The sequence below is a fragment of the Schistosoma mansoni genome, chromosome 3 (assembly GCF_000237925.1).
Source record: "Schistosoma mansoni strain Puerto Rico chromosome 3, complete genome".
NCBI lineage: Eukaryota > Metazoa > Platyhelminthes > Trematoda > Strigeidida > Schistosomatidae > Schistosoma > Schistosoma mansoni.
In genome coordinates this window covers 19713252-19733649 of record NC_031497.1, presented here as the reverse complement: position 1 = coordinate 19733649, position 20398 = coordinate 19713252, and the positions used below count along the sequence as shown (strand labels likewise).

At 41.1% G+C, this 20398-nt stretch overlaps 1 protein-coding gene across 1 annotated transcript in view; it reads left to right on the top strand.

The window, feature by feature from the left end:
- Positions 1 to 11996: 11996 nt before the first annotated feature.
- The window catches only part of Smp_138450 (ubiquitin ligase E3 alpha-related), a gene marked incomplete at its 3' end in the record, with an annotated part of 45379 nt that continues 36977 nt past the window's right edge, over positions 11997 to 20398 (top strand). Inside the window, exons 1-3 of the mRNA XM_018799557.1 lie at positions 11997 to 12338; positions 12382 to 12595; positions 13449 to 13723. Of these exons, the coding sequence (XP_018651334.1) occupies positions 12056 to 12338; positions 12382 to 12595; positions 13449 to 13723 (772 nt within the window). The 5' untranslated portion in view covers positions 11997 to 12055. The remainder of the gene's footprint in view (positions 12339 to 12381; positions 12596 to 13448; positions 13724 to 20398) is intronic.

Sequence of the window (20398 nt, the reverse complement as noted above, 5' to 3'; positions counted from 1 at the left end):
TAGTACAATGAAAATTTCGGTTCCTTGCGAAACTTCGTCGTTCTTTTCCAGCCGTCCTGGAAAAGAGAAAAAATAGAACGTGTGAGTGCATGTCGAAAATACACTCGTACTTGCGTAAGGAAACAAGATGAGCGGAAAAAAAACTAATACACTTGCAACAGCGTAAAAGCGATCGGAAAAAATGGTTTTTTTGTTTTTTTTATACATATAAAAATATAAATACGCTCAAAAAATAAAAATGTTTTGTTTTTTGTTTTTTTTAAGTAAATAAAAAAATGAGCATATTAAAAAAAATTATTTTTTATGATAAACAATGAAAAGTGAAATTCGGGATAAAGCTTGTGTCCTACGTGCAATAGTCGTTAAGATGTTCTGGAAATCTTACTCTCCTTCCAGAACGCGTCGTTTCAGGTTTATCTATCGACGTTGACGAAGTACCAAGTTGTGTGTCGGCTGTCGTGTAGGGTACTACGAGTGTAGGAGCCGTGTCGTACGATTGTACCGAAGGAAATTCGACGTAGCTAGGGTTTCCTTCTAAGTACGCTGCTTTTAGTCGATCGATGCTGACGCTATCGCTCGTACCGTACCGTACCGAAATTTGTAACCTATCGTTCGACGAAAGCGCGAGCCACTGTTTCAGCAGTAATGTCCTTAATCAGTACTGCTTCTGGCCATCGAGTAAAACGGTCTACGCATGTTAAGAGATATGAGTATCCGTTTGAATCGGGTAAGGGTCCTACCAAATCTAGTTGAACGTGGTCGAAACGAGCGTTTTGAAAGAGCCTAAGGGACATTTGTTGTGTCTTATGACCTTAGATTTCTGACAGCTTACACAGGAGCGTGCCCACTCCCTCACGTCTTTATTCATGCCAGGCCAACAAAAGCGTTTGGCTATAAGTTTGACTGTTGCACGGACACCTGGATGAGAAAGATTGTGCAACGTATTGAAGACGTTGCGTCGATAATGTTTTGGTACTATTGGACGATCCTTACCCGTAGATGTGTCGCAAAGTAAGGTTTCCTTACCTGTCCCCATCTGCTTAATACTTAGTTTTAGAGTTGTCGAGGATAACTCATGCTGAAGATCAATGTCTTCTTTTTGAAGCTGAGTGAGTTTAAGAAGGTCGATTCCTTGGAAACTGTTCAAGGAACTTATTGGAGACAAGGCGTCTGCAACTACATTGTTTGCTCCAGAAATGTGTTGTATGTCTGAAGTAAACTGCGAAATGTAGTCGAGTTGTCGAGACTCTCGCGGTGAGTACTTGTCTGAAGATGAACTTAAAGAGAAGGTAAGAGGTTTGTGATCGGTAAAAAGTGTGAATTCTCTTCCTTCGATGGAATGTTGGAAATGCCATACAGCACAATACATAGCTATGAGTTCCCTACCGAACGTGCTGTACCTAGATTCCGCGTCTAGCAACCGTCTTGAGAAAAATCCTAAAGGTTGCCACGAGTTGTTAACCCATTGTTGTAAGACTCCTCCGATTGCTGAGTCGGATGCGTCTACGGCGATACTAATGGGCGCTTGAGTGTCCTGATGAGCAAGCAGGGTTGCCTTAGCGATGTGTTCCTTAACTGTGGAGAATGTGTAACAGCTCAGGTTGGTTGGTTAAGAGTTGACCCCAAACAACCAAGCATATGCTAAAACAGTATTGTTCAAGTATTCATTCACTTCCTTACTTTTTGTAAGCGTTATATTCCCTACTATCTTATATTGAATGTTGAGAGCCTTTGTTTGTCTGAACAGATAATCCCACGCTCCACTGTGACTGCGCGAAGATCGAAATAAAGACCTATTCACTACTTCTCTGGTTTCTTCTATCAATAGCACGAGGGTTACCTTAAGGCACGAAAGTGGTGACGGGCTGTGTCGTCTAAACTAATTGATTTTTCACTTCCGCGAAGTTGGTTGGTTAACGGTTTCATAAGAGATGCGCATTTAATAATAATAATTTATTCTCAAATAACAGATTGTTACATGAGGCATGCCGGTTTACAGGCAAGATCAAATTGTTAAAGAAGTTACAATTTTCACTGTTGAAAATTACTCAGCTGGGTTGATATTTCATAAGATATGAATGTAAATGGATTTCATAAGAAACATGTCAATATCAATATCATGCTTGGCGCACTTTATGGAGGTAGCGTTGCAACATACAGCTGATGGTCGAGAATAGATACATGCGAAGTTGGGGGCTTTTAGAAGTTTCGAACTTACATCCCTCCAGAATATCGGAAGCTTTAATAACGGTGTAGGACGAAGTCACCCGTGCCATATCTGTTTTCGGTGGAGTATCTGCAGGAGGCTGAAAAAGGTGTAAGAAAAAGGAAGGACGAAAAGCAGAGCACAATATTCATGAAGGAATAGTTAAGGTATAACCATTTAGTCTATTTGTCTGTTACTGAAGTATTTATTAGGTAAGAACATACTAATGTGTTAAAGAAAAATAAGTGTGGGCAAGGTATGAGTGGATAAGGAACTGTATAAATGAAGGTAGTTCAGAAGGAAGTATGGTATTGTGTAATCATAAAATAAAGTGCTGAAAACAGTATTCCGATACAAATGGCTGTCTCCCTTTTTTTCGAAGCTGTTTGAACTCTCTTTTTTTTCAGATTTTATAGGGTATAGAGTGGGCTTCGTTTTTAGCCAATTGTCTAGTTTGCTTGTATTAGGATTACTTGGTAGGAAGTGGAACCAATTCAGCTTTTTTTAACATGATTCAAAGTGGTATTTTGCATGAATAATTTCGCATCAATACCGTTGGTTCGTGACATCCCACTAGACATAAGGAGCCGTAATTTAATATGTTCTGCCCCACAGACATGGGTGGATTGAAGTTATCTTCCCACCATCATGTTTACTGGTCAGTAACGCTACCCTCCCTCCTTTTATGATGTTAGGCTCTCTTACGTTTGTGGTCGGTATGAATATTGCTTTTATCAAGGACCATATTTGGAATACACTGTCTCTACAAGTTCCATGTTACAAGCAAATCAGATGGTAATAGCATTTGTATTATGGGTTAGATATCCATTTAATATATCGTACTACTATGAAGATAACTAATGGTAAAGGTTAGAAGAGACAAGTCAGATTATATGTGGTTAAGAGATGGTAAGGGCCAATAGCAAATCAAAGGATATGAAAGAGAATATTGTAAAATTTTCAGGGTGAGAAAAATAAAACATTGAACAACCCACAAGAATTTAGGACATATGAGCTTCTTTTGTTCGGCCTTAGTTGGTCAGCATCCATAAGATTAGTGAGTTATCTGTCTACTTGTAATAAGAAAAATAAAAGGACATGACACTTAGGAAGAATAATTTGGATTTATCCATTAGAGAGATTCGGAAACTGAAAATGAGGGTTAGGAGCGGAAGGCCATGATTAATAATCAATAAATAGAGGGGGAGGGATGAAGCATGTTTTCTTTAGTTTTGCTATATTCATACTAACGACAATGGAGTTCGTTATATTCTTGTTCCGTCTAGATATTGGGCGGTCCATAATAAAGTGCCTCATTGGTAGGCGGGAGTTCAAGGAATAGTTGGTGAAGTTCTTTAGAGTTTAGTAACAGGGTTATTAGCCTTTTAAATTTGGTGAAGGTGTCACAGTTACGGATAGGTATTGTCAACCTGTTCCACAATAAACTATACCGAACTGTAAAAAACCTACAACGCATTTGTTTTTGGTGTTTTTCGGTAAATAGTGTATATGCATTGTTTCTTAGTCTATGGGCTGGGTCATTGATCGTAGTTGGGCAGGAGGTTAGGAATGACAGTCCATTTATTGCTTTGTAGAGAAATATCAGATTGTTTCTTAAAGCGTCTTTGAACATCTTCTACTCTTATTTTGTCAGTGGTATTCATATTAGAGAAGATAAAAGAGCAGTATTCTAAGGAAGGTCGTACACATATTTTGTAAAGGGTAAGCATAGCATCTGTCGTGAAGAAATTTTTTATTATGAAGCCAATTAGACGTCTGGCTTTAGAAATAATAGAGGAGGCGTGTGCTTTAAAGTTTAGGCTTCCTGTGTAATTTATTCCTAGATCGTGTACTGAATTAAGTGTCTGGACTTTACTTTCATTTAGGTATGAACCGTCTATAGAAACTTACAAGTCCGTTGAAAGTTCGCAATTGCTTGATCGTGGTCGGTTCCGGGCAATCCAGAATGGCTGCTACTTTGCTTCTAAGGGGTCGGATGCCTTGGGCATCAATAGTATGTCCTAAGAAGTCTAAGGAGTTGGTTCCGATTTGGCATTTCTGAATGTTGACAGTAATGCCATGCCATTGGAGTCGATCGAAAACAATGTCCAGATGCTTGAGATGTGATTCTCTGTTCGGACTTGCTATTAGACAGTCATCAACATACGCATGTACGAAGTTGAGACCTCGGAAGACGTAGTCTATAAACCCTTGGAAGGTTCGAGCTGCATTTCTTAAGCCAAAAGGCATTCGCAAGAATTCGTAAAGACCGAGAGGAGTGATGATGGCGGTTTTAGGAACGTCGTCAGGGGTCATCGGTATTTGGTTATAAGCCGTAACTAAGTCGATTTTCGAAAAGACAGTTGTACCTTTCAAGGTAGCTGTCAAATCGTGAATATGAGGCAACGGGTAACGATCGGGAATGGTTTTAGCATTCAGACGCCGATAATCACCAGTTTTAAGCCAATCGTTGCTGTCCTTTCTGGGGACCATGTGCAATGGGGATGACCATGGACTATTTGATGGTCGAATTATCACTAAGTCTATCATATGCTCGAATTCGTTTTTGGCAAACCTAAGCTTTTCGGGAGCGAGTCGGCGGGCTTTCGAGAATACAGGTGGTCCTGTAGTCGAGATGTGATGTGTAACATTGCTGGTTACACAAGGTAATTTCGATTGCGGTTGGTATATCGCGGAGTATTTGTCGAGTAATGATTGGTATAGGTGGTCTATGGTGTGCTTAATTGTGACTAGGGATAATCTGCAACCAGAAAAAGGAGTTACGCAAACGGATAACTTAGTGTTTCCGTCTACTAACTTTCTTGAGCTAGTGTCGATTAGTAGATTGTGATATTGTAACAGGTCTATACCAATGATTGGCGTAGAAACATCTGCAACCACGAAAATCCAGTGTATAGGTTTGCGTAAACCCACGCTAAGGTAGACGTACTTTTTACCGTAAGTAGCGATCGGCTTTCCATTTGCCGCCTGTAAACTTAAAACAGACTCGCGAAGTCTGTCGTCGGGATTTGCTGGAAGAATGCTAACTTCTGCGCCGGTGTCGACGAGGTAGTGAACTTTCGTAGTCACATCCATGACATATAACAGACGGCTGTGTTCGCCGGCTACGGTTGCCGTTAACGCGTGCCGGCTTGAAAGTTTCCTGAAATCTTATTCGTGTCAGTCGCCTTAGACTTTGGGTAATTGCAGAGCTTCCTGCAATTTCTAGAGGATTTACCGTACTGGTTGTGATACCAGCACCAGTCGGGGTTGTCTGTCTCTCGACCACGAGAGACAGATCGCTTACGTGAAACGCTCCTACGTGGGGATTTTGACCGACTACGGTCATTACGAAATCGAAGATAGCGTGTCAGTGTATGACATAGTTCGGTAATGTCATTTGGGGTCGTGTGAGGTTTTTCTTTGACTGAAAAGACCTCGGCCTTAGTAAAGTTTGTGATTTCTAAGATGCGGTCGGCAGATGCAGCCAGCTCGTCTACGGCGTTGTTTTGAAATGAGGCGAGAACTGCTTGCACCTGTTGAAGAAGTTTAGACAAGAAAAGTTTTTCGTGCCTATATGTAACCCTCGTGCTATTGATAGAAGAAACCAGAGAAGTAGTGAATAGGTCTTTATTTCGATCTTCGCGCAGTCACAGTGGAGCGTGGGATTATCTGTTCAGACAAACAAAGGCTCTCAACATTCCATATAAGATAGTAGGGAATATAACGCTTACAAAAAGTAAGGAAGTGAATGAATACTTGAACAATACTGTTTTAGCATATGCTTGGTTGTTTGGGGTCAACTCTTAACCAACCAACCTGAGCTGTTACATTAGCTTCCCCCTAGAATCGACTTCCGTAGGAACGTCGGTTCGATTAACCTATCTATCGAAAACACCTTAGTTCTATTTCTCATCCCAAGGCGAAATTATCAACTCGCTCACTATTTGACTTACAATCAGTTACGACTAACGCTTTCAACGATAGTCCATGGATGTCTCTTCATTTACTAGCTTGCCATCTTATTTTGTAGCATGTGATCTTTTCTACAACTGTCGCTGACGGTTTGCTGCGTGCTTTCAAGAGAAAGTGTGAGAATGTGGAATAAGAATATCTGAGGATGATATGCAGTGCAGCGTATCCTATTGGAGCCTAGAAGTTTAGCCAAGTTATTAAATAGTTCGGATTCGAATCGCGCTCCTCTATCCGTCGTTATTGTTATGGGTGTACCAAAAATGGTTACCCAGTTCTGCATGAAAACTTTGGCTACTGTTTCCGCTGTGATGTCCGTTATCGGGATGGCTATAGGGAATCTGGTAAATCGATCTATGCATGTAAAAAGATAATTAAAACCGTTTGGACGCGGTAAAGGACCTACCAAGTCGATATGCACATGGGCAAAACGTGCATCTGGTTGCGAGAAAACACCTATGGGTGAATTTGTGTGACGATTTATCTTTGATTGTTGACATGCTGAACACTCTCTAACCCATTTGTGTACATCCTTCTGTAAATTCGGCCATATATATCTGGCATTGATTAATTTTGTTGAAGCTTTTGCGCCAGGATGAGACAAAGAATGAAAGTTATTATATATCAACTTTCGCATACTTTTGGGAACGAAAGGTCGCGGCATTGCCTTGGTCGTGTCACAGTAGATTAGAATACCATCGACAGGTGATGGGAACTGTTTTAAATTAAGACTTGAATTGTTTGTTTTAAGCAGGTTTTGTAATTCTAGATCCTGCTCTTGTTCGTTTCTCAACGTCTCGAAGTTTACTGTAGACTGCTGTAGCACGTTTATTTCTAGCCTAGATAAAGCATCTGCCGCCTGATTGTCCTGACCTTTGACATGTCGGATATCGCTTGTGAACTGTGATATATAGTCAAGGTGTCGGACTTCTCGAGGTGAGTATTTATCAGCTCTCTCTTTTAGTGCATTCGTTAGTGGTTTGTGATCCGTAAAGACTATAAATACCCTGCCTTCTAACATGTGTCGGAAGTGTTTAATGGTTAGGTAGATTGCAAGAAGTTCTCGCCCGAAGGTAGAATACCTTGTCTCTGCTGGAGCGAGTCTTTTTGAGAAGAAAGCAATTGGTTTCCAGGCGTTTTTAACCAGTTGGTTAAGGGTACCGCCTACTGCTTTATCAGAAGCATCCACCATCAAAGCAAGTGGGGAAAGAGAATTCGGATACATCAACGTAGTTGCTTGAGCTAGTTTATCTTTAAGCTGTTTGATAGCTTCGACAGCGTCAGAAGACAGTTTGAATTCTTTTGATTTTCCTTTTAGTGAATCTGTCAAAGGTTGCATTAATTGTGCACAACCTGGTATGAATCTGCGATAAAAGTTAATTAGACCTAGAAAACTTCTCAGTTGTGTTAGAGAACTAGGTATGGGGTATTGTTTAATGGTGTCTACTTCTTTTTTGATCGGTTTAATCCCTTCTGGGCTTATTGTGTGACCGAGAAATTCCAAAGTTTGAACACCGAAAACACACTTACTTTGATGTATGTTTATTCCATGTTCATCCAGTCTTTTTAACACTGTTTTTACATGCTGTTCGTGTGATTGCAAATCGGGGCTGGCAATTAACAAGTCGTCTATATACCCCTGCGCAAATGGCATATCTCGAAGTAGATTGTCTATGAATCTTTGAAATGTCTGTGCCGCATTTCTCAGGCCGAATGGCATGCGTACAAACTCGAATAAGCCAAAGGGTGTTGTAATAGCTGTCTTGGGGATATCTTCATCAGCCACTGGAATATTGTGATATGCCCTGACTAAGTCAATTTTAGTGAATATGTTCATACCCTGTAAACCGTTTGTGAAATCTTGGATATGCGGTATTGGGTACCTATCTGGTACGGTTTGACGGTTGAGGGCTCTGTAATCCCCGCACGGTCGCCAGTCACCTTCATTTTTCTTTGGGACCATATGCAAAGGGGATGCCCATTGACTATCAGAGGGACGGATAATACCCAGTTGTAGCATATAATCAAACTCCGCCCTAGCGATTTTGAGCTTGTCTGGTGCTAGTCTCCTGGGTTTTGCAAAAACCGGTGCACCTTCGGTTTTGATAGTGTGACTTACTTTTAGTTTGTCTTTAGAAGGCTGTGGGTTTGGTTTAGTTAAGTTTGGAAATTCCGCGAGTATATCTTGGAATTTCGCTGTTGTTACTGGAGGAGTTTGAATCAAGTTAAGAGAGCTGATGTGACTTTCTTTGCCTTTTGTGTAATACGAAGTTTCCTTTAGTGTTAATCACCGTTTCTTGGCGTCAACTAGAAATTCGTATCTCTCTAGAAAGTCCATCCCCAGTATTGCCAGATCTAAGTCGGCTACCGTGAAAACCCAAGGGAATTGCCTCCTGAACCCCAAATCTAGGGTTAAGTTTTTCTGCCCAAATGTCGCAATTTTAGTTTTATTTGCAGCTTGAAGTGTAATTGATGATGTTTCTCGACTAATCTCAGTTTTATTTTGAGGGATGATGCTAAGAGCAGCGCCAGTATCCACCAAGAAATTCGAGCCAGAGTTTCTGTCTCTAACATAAAACAAGCGACTGTTTTGGCGCCCCTCCTCAGTCGTCGCGACCTGGGGAGGGGTTACTCGTTTCCCGCTGTCTTAGAATTATGCTTAGGCCAGGCGCATGGTTGCATGCACTTGGTTGAGTTGACACCAAACTTCCAGTGGTACCAACAAAACTGCCCAGGTTGTCTGGACATTTGTGACTTGTTTTGTGACTTGGATCGTGGTCGTTGTGGTGACCTGCTCCTGTTTCTATGACCCATTTGCATTCTGGTGACAGCCTCAGTGAGACTCTTAACACTCGCAATGAGTCCTTCTATGACGGGGTCTTTTGCCGATTCTACTTTTTGTGTGTGATTTATTGTGCCTGGTCCAGTTGGAGGACCTCTCTCCATTATTCTATCGGCTATACGCGCTAAATGAGATAATGAGGTTTCAGGATCTTGTGCATCCAAACAGTGTTGGACGTAGCATGGGAGAGCTTGTATCCATCCTTGTTTTAGGACTGCTTCACCCACTGTGTTATCACCCATTAACACTTGGAGGTGACGCAAAAACTGTGACGGCGACCGATCACCTAGTGTTTCACCTTGAAAAAGTCTTTGGATTCTTTGACTATCTGATAATGATAAACGGTTCATTATCTCTCGTCTTAAGATGGTGTATGGTTGTGGTAATGGTGGATCTAAAATCAAGTCACGGACTTCTTTGGCGACTGAAGGAGGAAGGATAGAACACAAGTCTCTATAGCGAATCCCCTCAGATTTGATATTGTGTCTCGTGAAATAATGCTCTAGTTGAGCAAACCACAACTCAGGATCACTACGATCAAATTCTGGAAGTCGGGATTTCGTAGTCATAACAGTGTCTATCTCCACTGGTGACAAATCCTCCAGATTATGGGTTTCTATTGAGTCTGACATGAGGTATGTGACAAATAAAGCAATAAAGTTAGCACGAAAAATGGTTACTATAACACGAATAACTTAAGATAATACGGAATAAACTAGTTATATACTCAACTTAGTTTACGGATAATCAGGTCTACTTTTACGATTAAGTAAAAAAAAATTAATAACAGAAATGAGGTTAAATTGTGTTCAAAAAGGGCTCACCACTTTCGTGCCTTAAGGTAACCCTCGTGCTATTGATAGAAGAAACCAGAGAAGTAGTGAATAGGTCTTTATTTCGATCTTCGCGCAGTCACAGTGGAGCGTGGGATTATCTGTTCAGACAAACAAAGGCTCTCAACATTCCATATAAGATAGTAGGGAATATAACGCTTACAAAAGGTAAGGAAGTGAATGAATACTTGAACAATACTGTTTTAGCATATGCTTGGTTGTTTGGGGTCAACTCTTAACCAACCAACCTGAGCTGTTACAAGTTGTCTGAATAGGCCATCATCGAAATTTCGTTGGCCGATAACCTCTCTCATTCTTAGCAACATGTCTGTTGCAGAACCATGTTGTAGGTCGATATTGTTAAGGAGTTGGTCTAACCGTTGTCGATCAGTTGGGTCTCCGCGTTTTAAAATCGATTGTTTGAGAGTTTCGTAAGGTTCCGGAACATCACTAGTAAACATACTAGGTGTTACGTACCTGTTAAATTCGCGCAGTAACGCCTTAACTACCGCGAGGAATCGTGTGTGCGAGTCCGTGATTCCGTGCATGCAAAAATCAGCTTCTGCGTAGCAGAACCAGGACTCGATATTATCAGGCCAGAAGGGAGTTAATTGAATCGATGACGGGAGAGTAGTCTTTAACTTAAATACCTTAGGTGAGTGTTCCTTCATAGTAATATTAAGAACGTAAAATATTTAATTGAAATATATCCGGAAAAAACTCGCGAAAAAAGCATATCACAATATATAAAAATCAAATAAAGAATAACAATGAATAATAATATTCCAAAAAGGAACGGACTCACAGTTTGTTGGCTTGGTGTACCAGATCACGTAAGGCTCACCACTGAGGATACGACTGATGTTCTAATTTGACAATTAGCTACCAGTAGCACCTTCTTTAATCGAAACCCTTTTGGCCAAATAGAAATCAGAAGTCAGACGAGAAGAGGTAGGAAAGATATATTTGATACGTTACCGATATATCGAGAGGCGTTCGTTCTTAGCTAGCTATTGAAACGTAGGAGCTGTGTCCCACGCCGAGTTTAAACGTGATCTGGTACGGATGCATGACCGAAAGCCTTCAGTTAAACAAGTCCACTTAAACAACGTGGTCAGCACCCAATGTCGAATACTTAGTAAGCTATTGATTTTGGGGAATTATTTACAGCTACAATATCTTTGATAGGTTATCAATGGATCGAGAAAGTAACTGATCTAATCTGGCTAGCGATTGCAGGAGAAGTTGAGCACGACATTCCCACTCGTAGTCTGGTGCGGATGGGTGACCGAGCACCTTCAGCTAGGTGACTCCGTTAGAAGTAATTAAGTCAACATCAAGTAGAGGAGACTTACAGGGTCATTGATTTTGGGGATTCATTTACCACTACATTGCTTGAGTAAAACATGCAATGTGTGTCAGAAGGGCAGAAAATATGTTTTCACATTAACTTATGTCATTTCGGACCGTTGACATATTTATATTCAAATTTTAGGAAAGTTTGGTTCCCCAGAAAATGAAGTTAGGCGATGATATTCTTTAAACGTAGACTTCTATGGGACCAATAAACCCTGAGAACATCAAAAAATAGCTAGATATTTAGTAAACTTAACCACAGAGAAAGTTTGAGTTTACACTTTTGGTGATGATCCTCTCATTTTCCCTTCATATAACAACACTGACAACCAGGTAATATGGGAATACTGACCATAGAATATCACAAATCTCTCTTTCGAAACCATTTTCAACCAAAAAATGAATCAGGAGATGGATCATGATTCCCACGACTGCTCAGACTCCTAATATTCAGGATTACATGTTTTGTTTTCTGATACCAATTATACTAAGACGGCCTTAAAGCGTTTCGCAAGTTTTTCAAATATTTCGTATGTGGTGCATTTGCCAGTGTTTTCCGCCAGCCATCGACTTTCGAGATTTCGGATTGCCTTAATCTTACACTTGTGGTATTTTTGATTGTTGTCATTTGCCTTTGTTTTCATATGTGAGTGCATTCGGCGTGCCTAATGAGTCATCGGTCCACTTTTTCTCTTGTTCTTTTCTCTTACAGATATACTCTCACGTGTCCCCAACACACAAAATATCTTAAGTCCTGTCGCAAACTATTACATAGTGAAATTTTATCGGAGGATCTCCTCGTAGACCAATTGTAGTCGTCTAGTCGAGTTACACATCACACCTAATATGATGGATATTGATGAAATCGAGTTCAAGGATCCTCCAGAATTCGTCAAATATGTTTGTGGGAGATTGAATATGACTAAGGAAGAATTTCGAGATGAGTTTCGCGAAGCATGCGTCAATGGACACTTTGATTCTCCTGTCTTTTCAACTGTACGGAAACTTTTCCGCTTCCACTGCTTTTGTAGCAGCCGATTCAGGACTAAAAACAAAATGTTGTGCACAACTAAACTTTTTGAGTATCTTATATCAGGAAACTTGGGATTTGACAACCTGAGACGCAAACGTAGGTTTCTAAAACGATCGATTATGTTAATATCAATTTTTAGTGAAAGAATACGATTATTCTGCAAGATGCAGCCTTGTATGGACAACTAATTATTTTGCTTATCGTTGCAGAACATGTGGAATGTCTCCTAGTATGTCTCTCTGCAGCTCTTGTTTCACTGCCGGTAATCACGAAGGACATGATTTTAACAAGTTTAAAAGTCATGCTGGTGGTGCGTGCGACTGTGGTGATGCAACTGTAATGAAAGAATCAGGGTAAATCAGTTATTTCGTGTTTTTCTATTCAGTGCATAGTTTGATAGATTGTCACTTCATTGTGTTATATGGTATTGAATTCATGGATATTGTTTGTCGTTAATGCATAGACTAATTTAAATCTAAGCAACTCTATCTCCGATCTTGTTAATTGACTGTTATTAAGTAAACACATCATCACTGAATTCAGTTTTCATCACTGTCTAGCTAATATACATCGTCCGTAGTTTAATATAATACAAAGGATATTCGAATAATATAAAAAGCAAGCCTGTTTTAATGGGAGCACATCACAAGGCCAAACGTTTGACTTTTCAAAGGTGTAATTTGCCCGTCTTTGGATGTAGTTTGTAATGCTAAATGAGGAGAAGTTTGGATATGAGAATTATTTCCTATCGATGAACAATCAGAGTACGAAGACAGCTCTTGTTCGGAACTAGACACTCAATAATTGACATCAAGAGTTGCTTGAAGTTTTCCTACGTGTAGTTCCTTCAGGGTTCTTTGGTAATTGGTATTTAAACATAACGCTAATTTCTTTTTCATATATTTCGAACCAATAGGAACTACTTATGTTGATTAAAATAACAGGTATAATCTGGCTGCATTAAGGATGCATCTGAATTTCTACATTTTGATTTTGTTTGCAATTTTATTAGCTCATTTGAAATTCATAATAATATACTAGTAAATGTTAAATAGGTGACCCCAAAATCATCTCCAGCAAATCAATTTGAGTAGAATCTCATTAGTATAAATATTACGAGAGGTAGTATATTAATTATTTACGAAGTATCATTAGTTATGATTAACAGACTTGTTTGGATTTCGTATCAACTTTTGTTGTTTTTAGATTTTGTCGTTTTCACGGACTGGATAAAGTACACAATCGTCCAGTACCTCCTGATGATTTAGTTGCTCCACTTAGATGCTTGCTTCCAAGTTTCTTATCCGCTTTGTTATACTGGCTGTGGGAACATGGAAGGGATAGTGATGGATTGAATTTTAACGAAGATGATACACCTGCCATCTCAATTCTTCACGCATTACATGCCAGTGGATGGGTTACTCAAAAAATGATAGCTGACGTTATGATTGACAAGGCAGTCTATGAAAAATTGATATATGGTAAGTATTAGTTTTTTGAAACTACTCTAAAAACAAATGTGGTAATGGTATCCTTGGATTAAAACTTACGACCTCTAATAAACTAACAGTGCGTGTTAAGTTTTGTTCAGATACTAGATATAAGGAAATGCTATCCAACAAACTTTCAGACTTATCATTTGGTGGTGGCTCAATGGTTAAAGCATACGGCTTCCAATAAGTAGATTTTTTGTCTTAACCTCTTTCCAGATACGTCAGTTTGCGCTGCTGATTCTTATCACTGACCTTCACACACAAAATTATGGTCCAAAGTGGAGTACACAAAACTTATTTGGCAAATGAGTTATATATATATATATATTTACAGTTCAGTTTCACTGTTTTGAGATCAATGATGTATCTTTCTGATTGACTTGCAATCACGCTTGTGCATTGCTAAAAAAGGCTTCTGAGTGTTAGCGAATTACAGCTTATGGAATGAATTTAGAAGGGATTAAAAAGAGCGTAAGTAATTTTAGGAATGTTAGCCCACACAGCAAGTACAAAGATCTGGAGAAAAGAAAAGCAAGAAAATATTAAGCGTACACGTTTTTTTTGCATGTGAAATTAGTGAAAACTAACGATATCTCACAATCCCCATCTATAAAGTCAAAAATCTGGAAACCAAAACTGGATACAAGATAAGGTCAGTTTGTATTACAACGTTTTTGGCCAGTTATTCAGGTCTATGGAGGTAACAGAGGTTTCTGTCAATGTAGCTTATAAATTATTTTATGTTAAACCAACATATGATATTTGGTGACGTGTTCGACTAAGATAGTTGTCTCACAAGACTATTAAGTAGTCTACGAACAGTGTATATAAATTCATTAAAGCAAGTCTTCATTACTGTTTGCATTAATAATACCGTTTTCGATTGCGTTAAGATGTATTTTTAATACTTGTATGAATAGTCCACATGGACTTTGATTTTAACATAGTTATAAAATTCTACCCTCTAACAACAAAGTTGTCAGATGGAGGAACTATATGATGTACATTTAAAAGCTAGAACTGTTTAAAAAAAACAATTGATTTTTTATGTTGGCGAAATCAAAGGATTCTAAAGCTTATTTTTGTCACAATACATGAATTTCTTCCTGTGTTGTCCTATATTGTTAACAGATGCAGTCAGTCAGTCAGCTACAACGTAGGACCAGGCACATATATGCATCGGTCCAAGTTGCCATACCTCGTTAGCACAACAAGATCAACACCGGATTAATAGTAGTTAATTTAGTGTTGGTAGTAGTATATAAATTATAGGTTGTATATAAGGATATAGTATAGGAAGGAAGAGAGATATGAAGCAATTTTAGTCTCAAGGTTTAAGGGAAGATAAAGAGTGTATACACCTACGCCATTGTGATCGATTCTGAGCCATGTCACACAGAGTCTCCAACCATTGGTTACGATAGTCACGCGGACCCCAACCAGGTAGTCTGCATCTGCCAACATGGCTCAGACTAGAAGTTAGTGACTTCAAGCACTGATGCCATGTTTTGGTTTGGCCGCCCCTAACTCTCTTCCAACCGTCCCCAATACTAGTCATCATAGCGCGTCGTGGTAATCGGTGTTCAGGCATACGTAACACATGGCCCAACCATCTCAGTCGATGAAGATTCATCACCTCATCAACTGATTTACCATCGTTCCCTAATACCCTGCGTCTAACCTCACTGTTACTTACCCGGTTATCCCAGCAGATGCGAGCAATATTTCTAAGGCATCTGTGGTCAAATACTAGTAACCTACGAGTATCTTCTACTCTTAATGGCCATGTTTCACAGCCGTAAAGTAGAACAGAACGAACTGCTGTGTAGTATACTCGTCCCTTAATTGATAGACGGATATCTCGTCTACGCCATAGGTGACGTAAGTTGGCAAAAGCCAAACGAGCTTTTTGAATCCGTGCAGAGATTTCGTCAGACACCAACCCATTAGGGCTGATCAGACTTCCAAGATAAGTGAAGTTGTCCACGCGTTCGACTACTTCACTTCACAGATGCTCATTACATTAAACATGCTGAGAATCTAACAAATGCTAATCCATATAAGTAATGTACTATTTTCAGAATCAGGTTTGTTGTGTAATCAGCCTTATTAGTTACGGTATTTTGTAGCTTAGTGCGAAAGACTAACATAGCAATAGTTGGTGTTATAGGGAATGTAGATTTCAAACTACATAATTATGTTGATACAATTAACATATTAGCTCAGCTAGTCATCACTTGTTATGTTTTGATATACTGATCGATATCGCGTGATAAATTTACTTACTTACTTACGCCTGTTACCCCTCGTCGAGGAGCATAGGCCGCTCACCAGCATTCTCCATCCAACTCTGTCCTGAGCCTTCCTTTACAGTTCTTTTCAGTTGCTATTCATCCTTTTCATATCTGCTTCTATTTCCCGGCGTAGTGTGTTCTTTGGCCTTCCTCTTTTCCGCTTCCCTTCCGGATTCCAAGTTAGGGATTGAGTCGTGATGCACATTAGTGATTTCCTTAATGTATGTCCGATCCACTTCCAACGTCTTTTCCTAATTTCCTCTTCAGCTGGAAGCTGGTTTGTCCTCTCCCATAAAACGCTGTTGCTGATAGTATCCGGCAAATGGATGTTGAGTATTTTGCGTAGATAACTGTTTATAAATATTTGTACCTTCCTGATGATGGTCGTAGTAGTTCTCCACGTTTCAGCTCCATACAGTAGGACTGTCTTGACGTTCGTATTAAAGATTCTGACCTTGAGATTGGTTGAGAGTTGTTTTGAGTTCCATATGTTCTTCAATTGTAAAAATGCTGCCCTTGCTTCGCCAATCCTCGCCTTTACATCTGCATCCGATCCTCCTTGTTTATCAACGATGCTCCCCAGGTATGTGAATGTTTCCACCTCTTCCAGAGTTTCGCCATCAAGTGTGATTGGGTTGGTGTTCTCCGTGTTGCATTTGAGAATCTTGCTTTTTCCTTTGTGAATGTGGAGGCCTGTCGATGCGGAGGCTGCTGCTACATTTGCTGTCTTCATCTGCATTTGTTCGTGTGTATGAGAGAGGAGGGCTAGGTCATCTGCGAAGTCCAAATCATGTAATTGATTCTGAGAAGTCAATTGTATTCCGTATTTCCCGTCAGATGTCGAAGTCTTCATAATCCAGTCAATCACCAGAAGGAAGAGGAATGGGGAGAGTAGACAGCCTTGTCTGACTCCGGTCCTTACTGGAAATGCATCTGTCAGCTGTCCTCCATGCAACATTTCGCACTGTAGTCCATCGTATGAGTTTTGGATAATGTTGACAATCTTTTCAGGAACTCCATAGTGTCGAAGAAGTTTCCATAATGTTCTCCTGTCCACGCTGTCAAACGCCTTCTCATAGTCAATGAAGTTGACGTATAGTGATGAGTTCCACTCAATTGATTGTTCAACGATGATCCGTAGTGTCGCAATCTGGTCTGTGCACGACCTATCCTTACGGAATCCAGCCTGATGATCCCTAAGTTCGGCGTCTACTGCGTCTTTCATCCGATTCAGCAGCACTCTGTTGAAAACTTTTCCTGGTACTGATAACAAACTGATGCCTCTGTAGTTCTCACATTTGCTCATATCTCCTTTCTTTGGTATCTTGATGAGGTATCCTTCTTTCCAGTCCATTGGCACTTGTTCCTCTTCCCAAATCTTCTTGAATAGAAGGTGAAGCATGTTTGCAGTTATTTCAATGTCTGACTTCAGTGCTTCAGCTGGTATATTGTCAGGTCCTGCAGCCTTCCCACTTTTGACTTGTCTGATGGCCATCTTGACTTCTTCGATCGTTGGTGGAGTGACAGATATAGGAAGGTCAGTGTGGGCTGCTTCGATGTTCGGTGGATTCAATGGGGCTGGTCTATTCAGCAGTTCCCCGAAGTATTCTGCCCATCTTTTCCTCTGTTCTTGAATCTCAGTGATTGTCTTTCCTTCTTTGTCCTTGACTGGTCTCCCTGGTTTGCTATATCTCCCTGCCAGTTTCTTCGTTGTATCATATAGTTGTTTCATATTTCCTTCCAAATGACATGAAATGACGCACTACACTAACTACACTGCTCTCGTTCCTAATAGAAGAAAGACAATTTACATTATTATTATTATTATTACCATTATTATTATTACTATTATTATTATTATTATTATTTACTACGTCGCTTTTTCACTCCCTTTATTCCCAAATTGTGTATCCTTCCTTTCCAACTTATGCAGTAGCTCGCCCATGGTGGAAACCCTGTCCTATCTAAACGATCTCCAGTCACTGTCCGGTTGGAAGTGAATGCTTCCACCGATTACGAATACTGAAGCAATCTTTCTGAAACCACGTACGCCGTTCAAGCTGGCTTCCTTCAACGTTCGCACACTAATGCAGATCGGACAACAGATGGGGCTGGCTATGTCTTTAGAAAGTCTCAATGTTGATGTTTGCTGTCTATCCGAGACCCGTATTCAAGACTCTAGTGAAGTACTACAAATTCGCTCTCCATCTGTCGCTTCGAAAAGCTTGTTTCACGTGCGCTTATCCGGGGACTCTGTGGCATCTTCGTCTGGTCTTGCAGGCGTTGGTGTTGCACTAAGCGCTAGGGCTGAGGCAGCACTAATCGATTGGATCCCCATTAACAGTCGGTTATGTGCTGTTAGATTAGAAAGTTCCATCAAAGTGAGAAGAAACCGGCGTGAGAAACGGTGTCTTTTCGTCATCTCCGCCTATGCCCTGACAGATTGCAGCCCGGATGCAATCAAGGATGAGTTTTACCACCAGTTAACAGTTTTTCTCCAGAAAGCGCGTTCGACAGATATTGTAGTATTAGCCGGAGACTTGAATGCTCAGGTCGGGCGTCTAGGCACAGAAGAGAGTTGTTTAGGTGGCCGATGGGGACTTGTTGGTCGCAGGACAGATAACGGGGACCGTTTGCTGCAACTGTGCACAGACCACAACCTGTTTCTGGCTAGCACTAACTTCCGACACAGTCATCGCCGGTGTGCCACCTGGCGTCCTCTCTCTGCATTCCAAGCCTGGACTCAGATTGATCACATCGCGATCAGCTACCGCTGGCGTGGTTGTGTACAAGACTGCCGCTCCTTTTGGAGTACCTATCTGGAGTCTGATCATGCCCTGGTCTGCGCCAATCTCACCTTACTTTTCAGTGGCCGGAGGATTGACCACCACCAACGGATCGATGTTAGTAAACTGGCTGCAACTTCTGTTGCAAGTAAGTATCGAGCGGAGCTAGCCTCTAGGCTAGCTACCATCCCACTGAAAAGTATAGATGAGCATTGGTTGCATCTTCACGACGCCATGAAAATGGCGAGTAAAGCCGCCTGCGGCTTCGCGAAACGTCCCGCTTATAAGCACTGGGTTTCTTCTGGCTCCTTACAACTGATAGAAGCCCGTCGGTCTACTCCGGGTGACCGTGAGTTTGACCACAAACGAAGGCTGTTACGTAATGAAATCGGGCAAAGCTTGCGTAAGGACCGAGAAGCCTGGTGGTCGGAGCGTGCTAATGAGATGGAAGCAGCAGCTGCATCTGGTAACTACCGGAAGCTCTTCCAACTCATCCGAGCCACTGGCAGCAAGAAGTCTGGTGTGAGTGAAACAATCTACGAGGATGATGGGATGCCAATCACTAACATCTCTCGACGTCTTGGACGATGGGCGGAATTTTTCGAAGGGCAGTTCAACTGGCCTGCTGCTCCGGCAACATCAACCAGTTTGTCCTGCCCCCCATGGCCGGTGACGACCGATCCACCAGACGAGGCGGAAGTCCTCAAGGAACTCCGACTCTTGAAGCGCTACAAATCACCGGGCCCAGATGACTTACCTCCGGCTCTTTTTAAAGATGGTGGTGACTTTCTGGCTAAGGAAGTGACGGTGTTGTTTGCAAAGGTTTGGGAACAAGAAAGTGTTCCAACATCATGGAATGAGTCAATAGTCGTCCCTATCTTTAAAAAGGGTTCATGTTGTTCCTGTAACAACTATCGGGGGATAAGTCTACTTCCGATTGCGTCCAAACTATTGGCTTCTGTCATTCTTCGTAGGTTGTTTAAAACCCGAGAACGATTGACTCGCGAGGAGCAGGCTGGTTTTCGTTCTGGTCGAGGATGCATTGATCACATCTTCACCCTCCGCCAAATGTTAGAATACCGTCATACTTATCGCAGGCCAACAATCGTAGTGTTTCTTGATATCAGGGCTGCCTTCGATTCGTTGGACAGGACTGTTCTCTGGGATTGTCTATTGAAGAAGGGTGTGCCTGAGAAGTTCATTAACATCTTAAAGGCCCTGCATACGAACACCTCAGGCAGAGTGAGGGCATACAACCACCTTTCTCCCTTGTTCCATTCGAGCAGCGGGGTTAGGCAGGGTTGCCCAATCTCACCATTCCTCTTCAACTTTGCCATCGACGACATCCTGGAAACAGCTCTGATGGATGTAAGTAATGGCGGTGTGGATCTGCTGCCTGGAGAACGACTTCTCGACCTCGAGTATGCGGATGATATTGTCTTACTGTGCGATAATGCCCAAGGCATGCAATCCGCACTTAATCAGTTGGCAATCAGTGTCCGCAGGTACGGCATGTGCTTTGCACCCTCCAAGTGCAAAGTACTCCTACAAGACTGGCAGGATTCTCATCCTGTACTCACCCT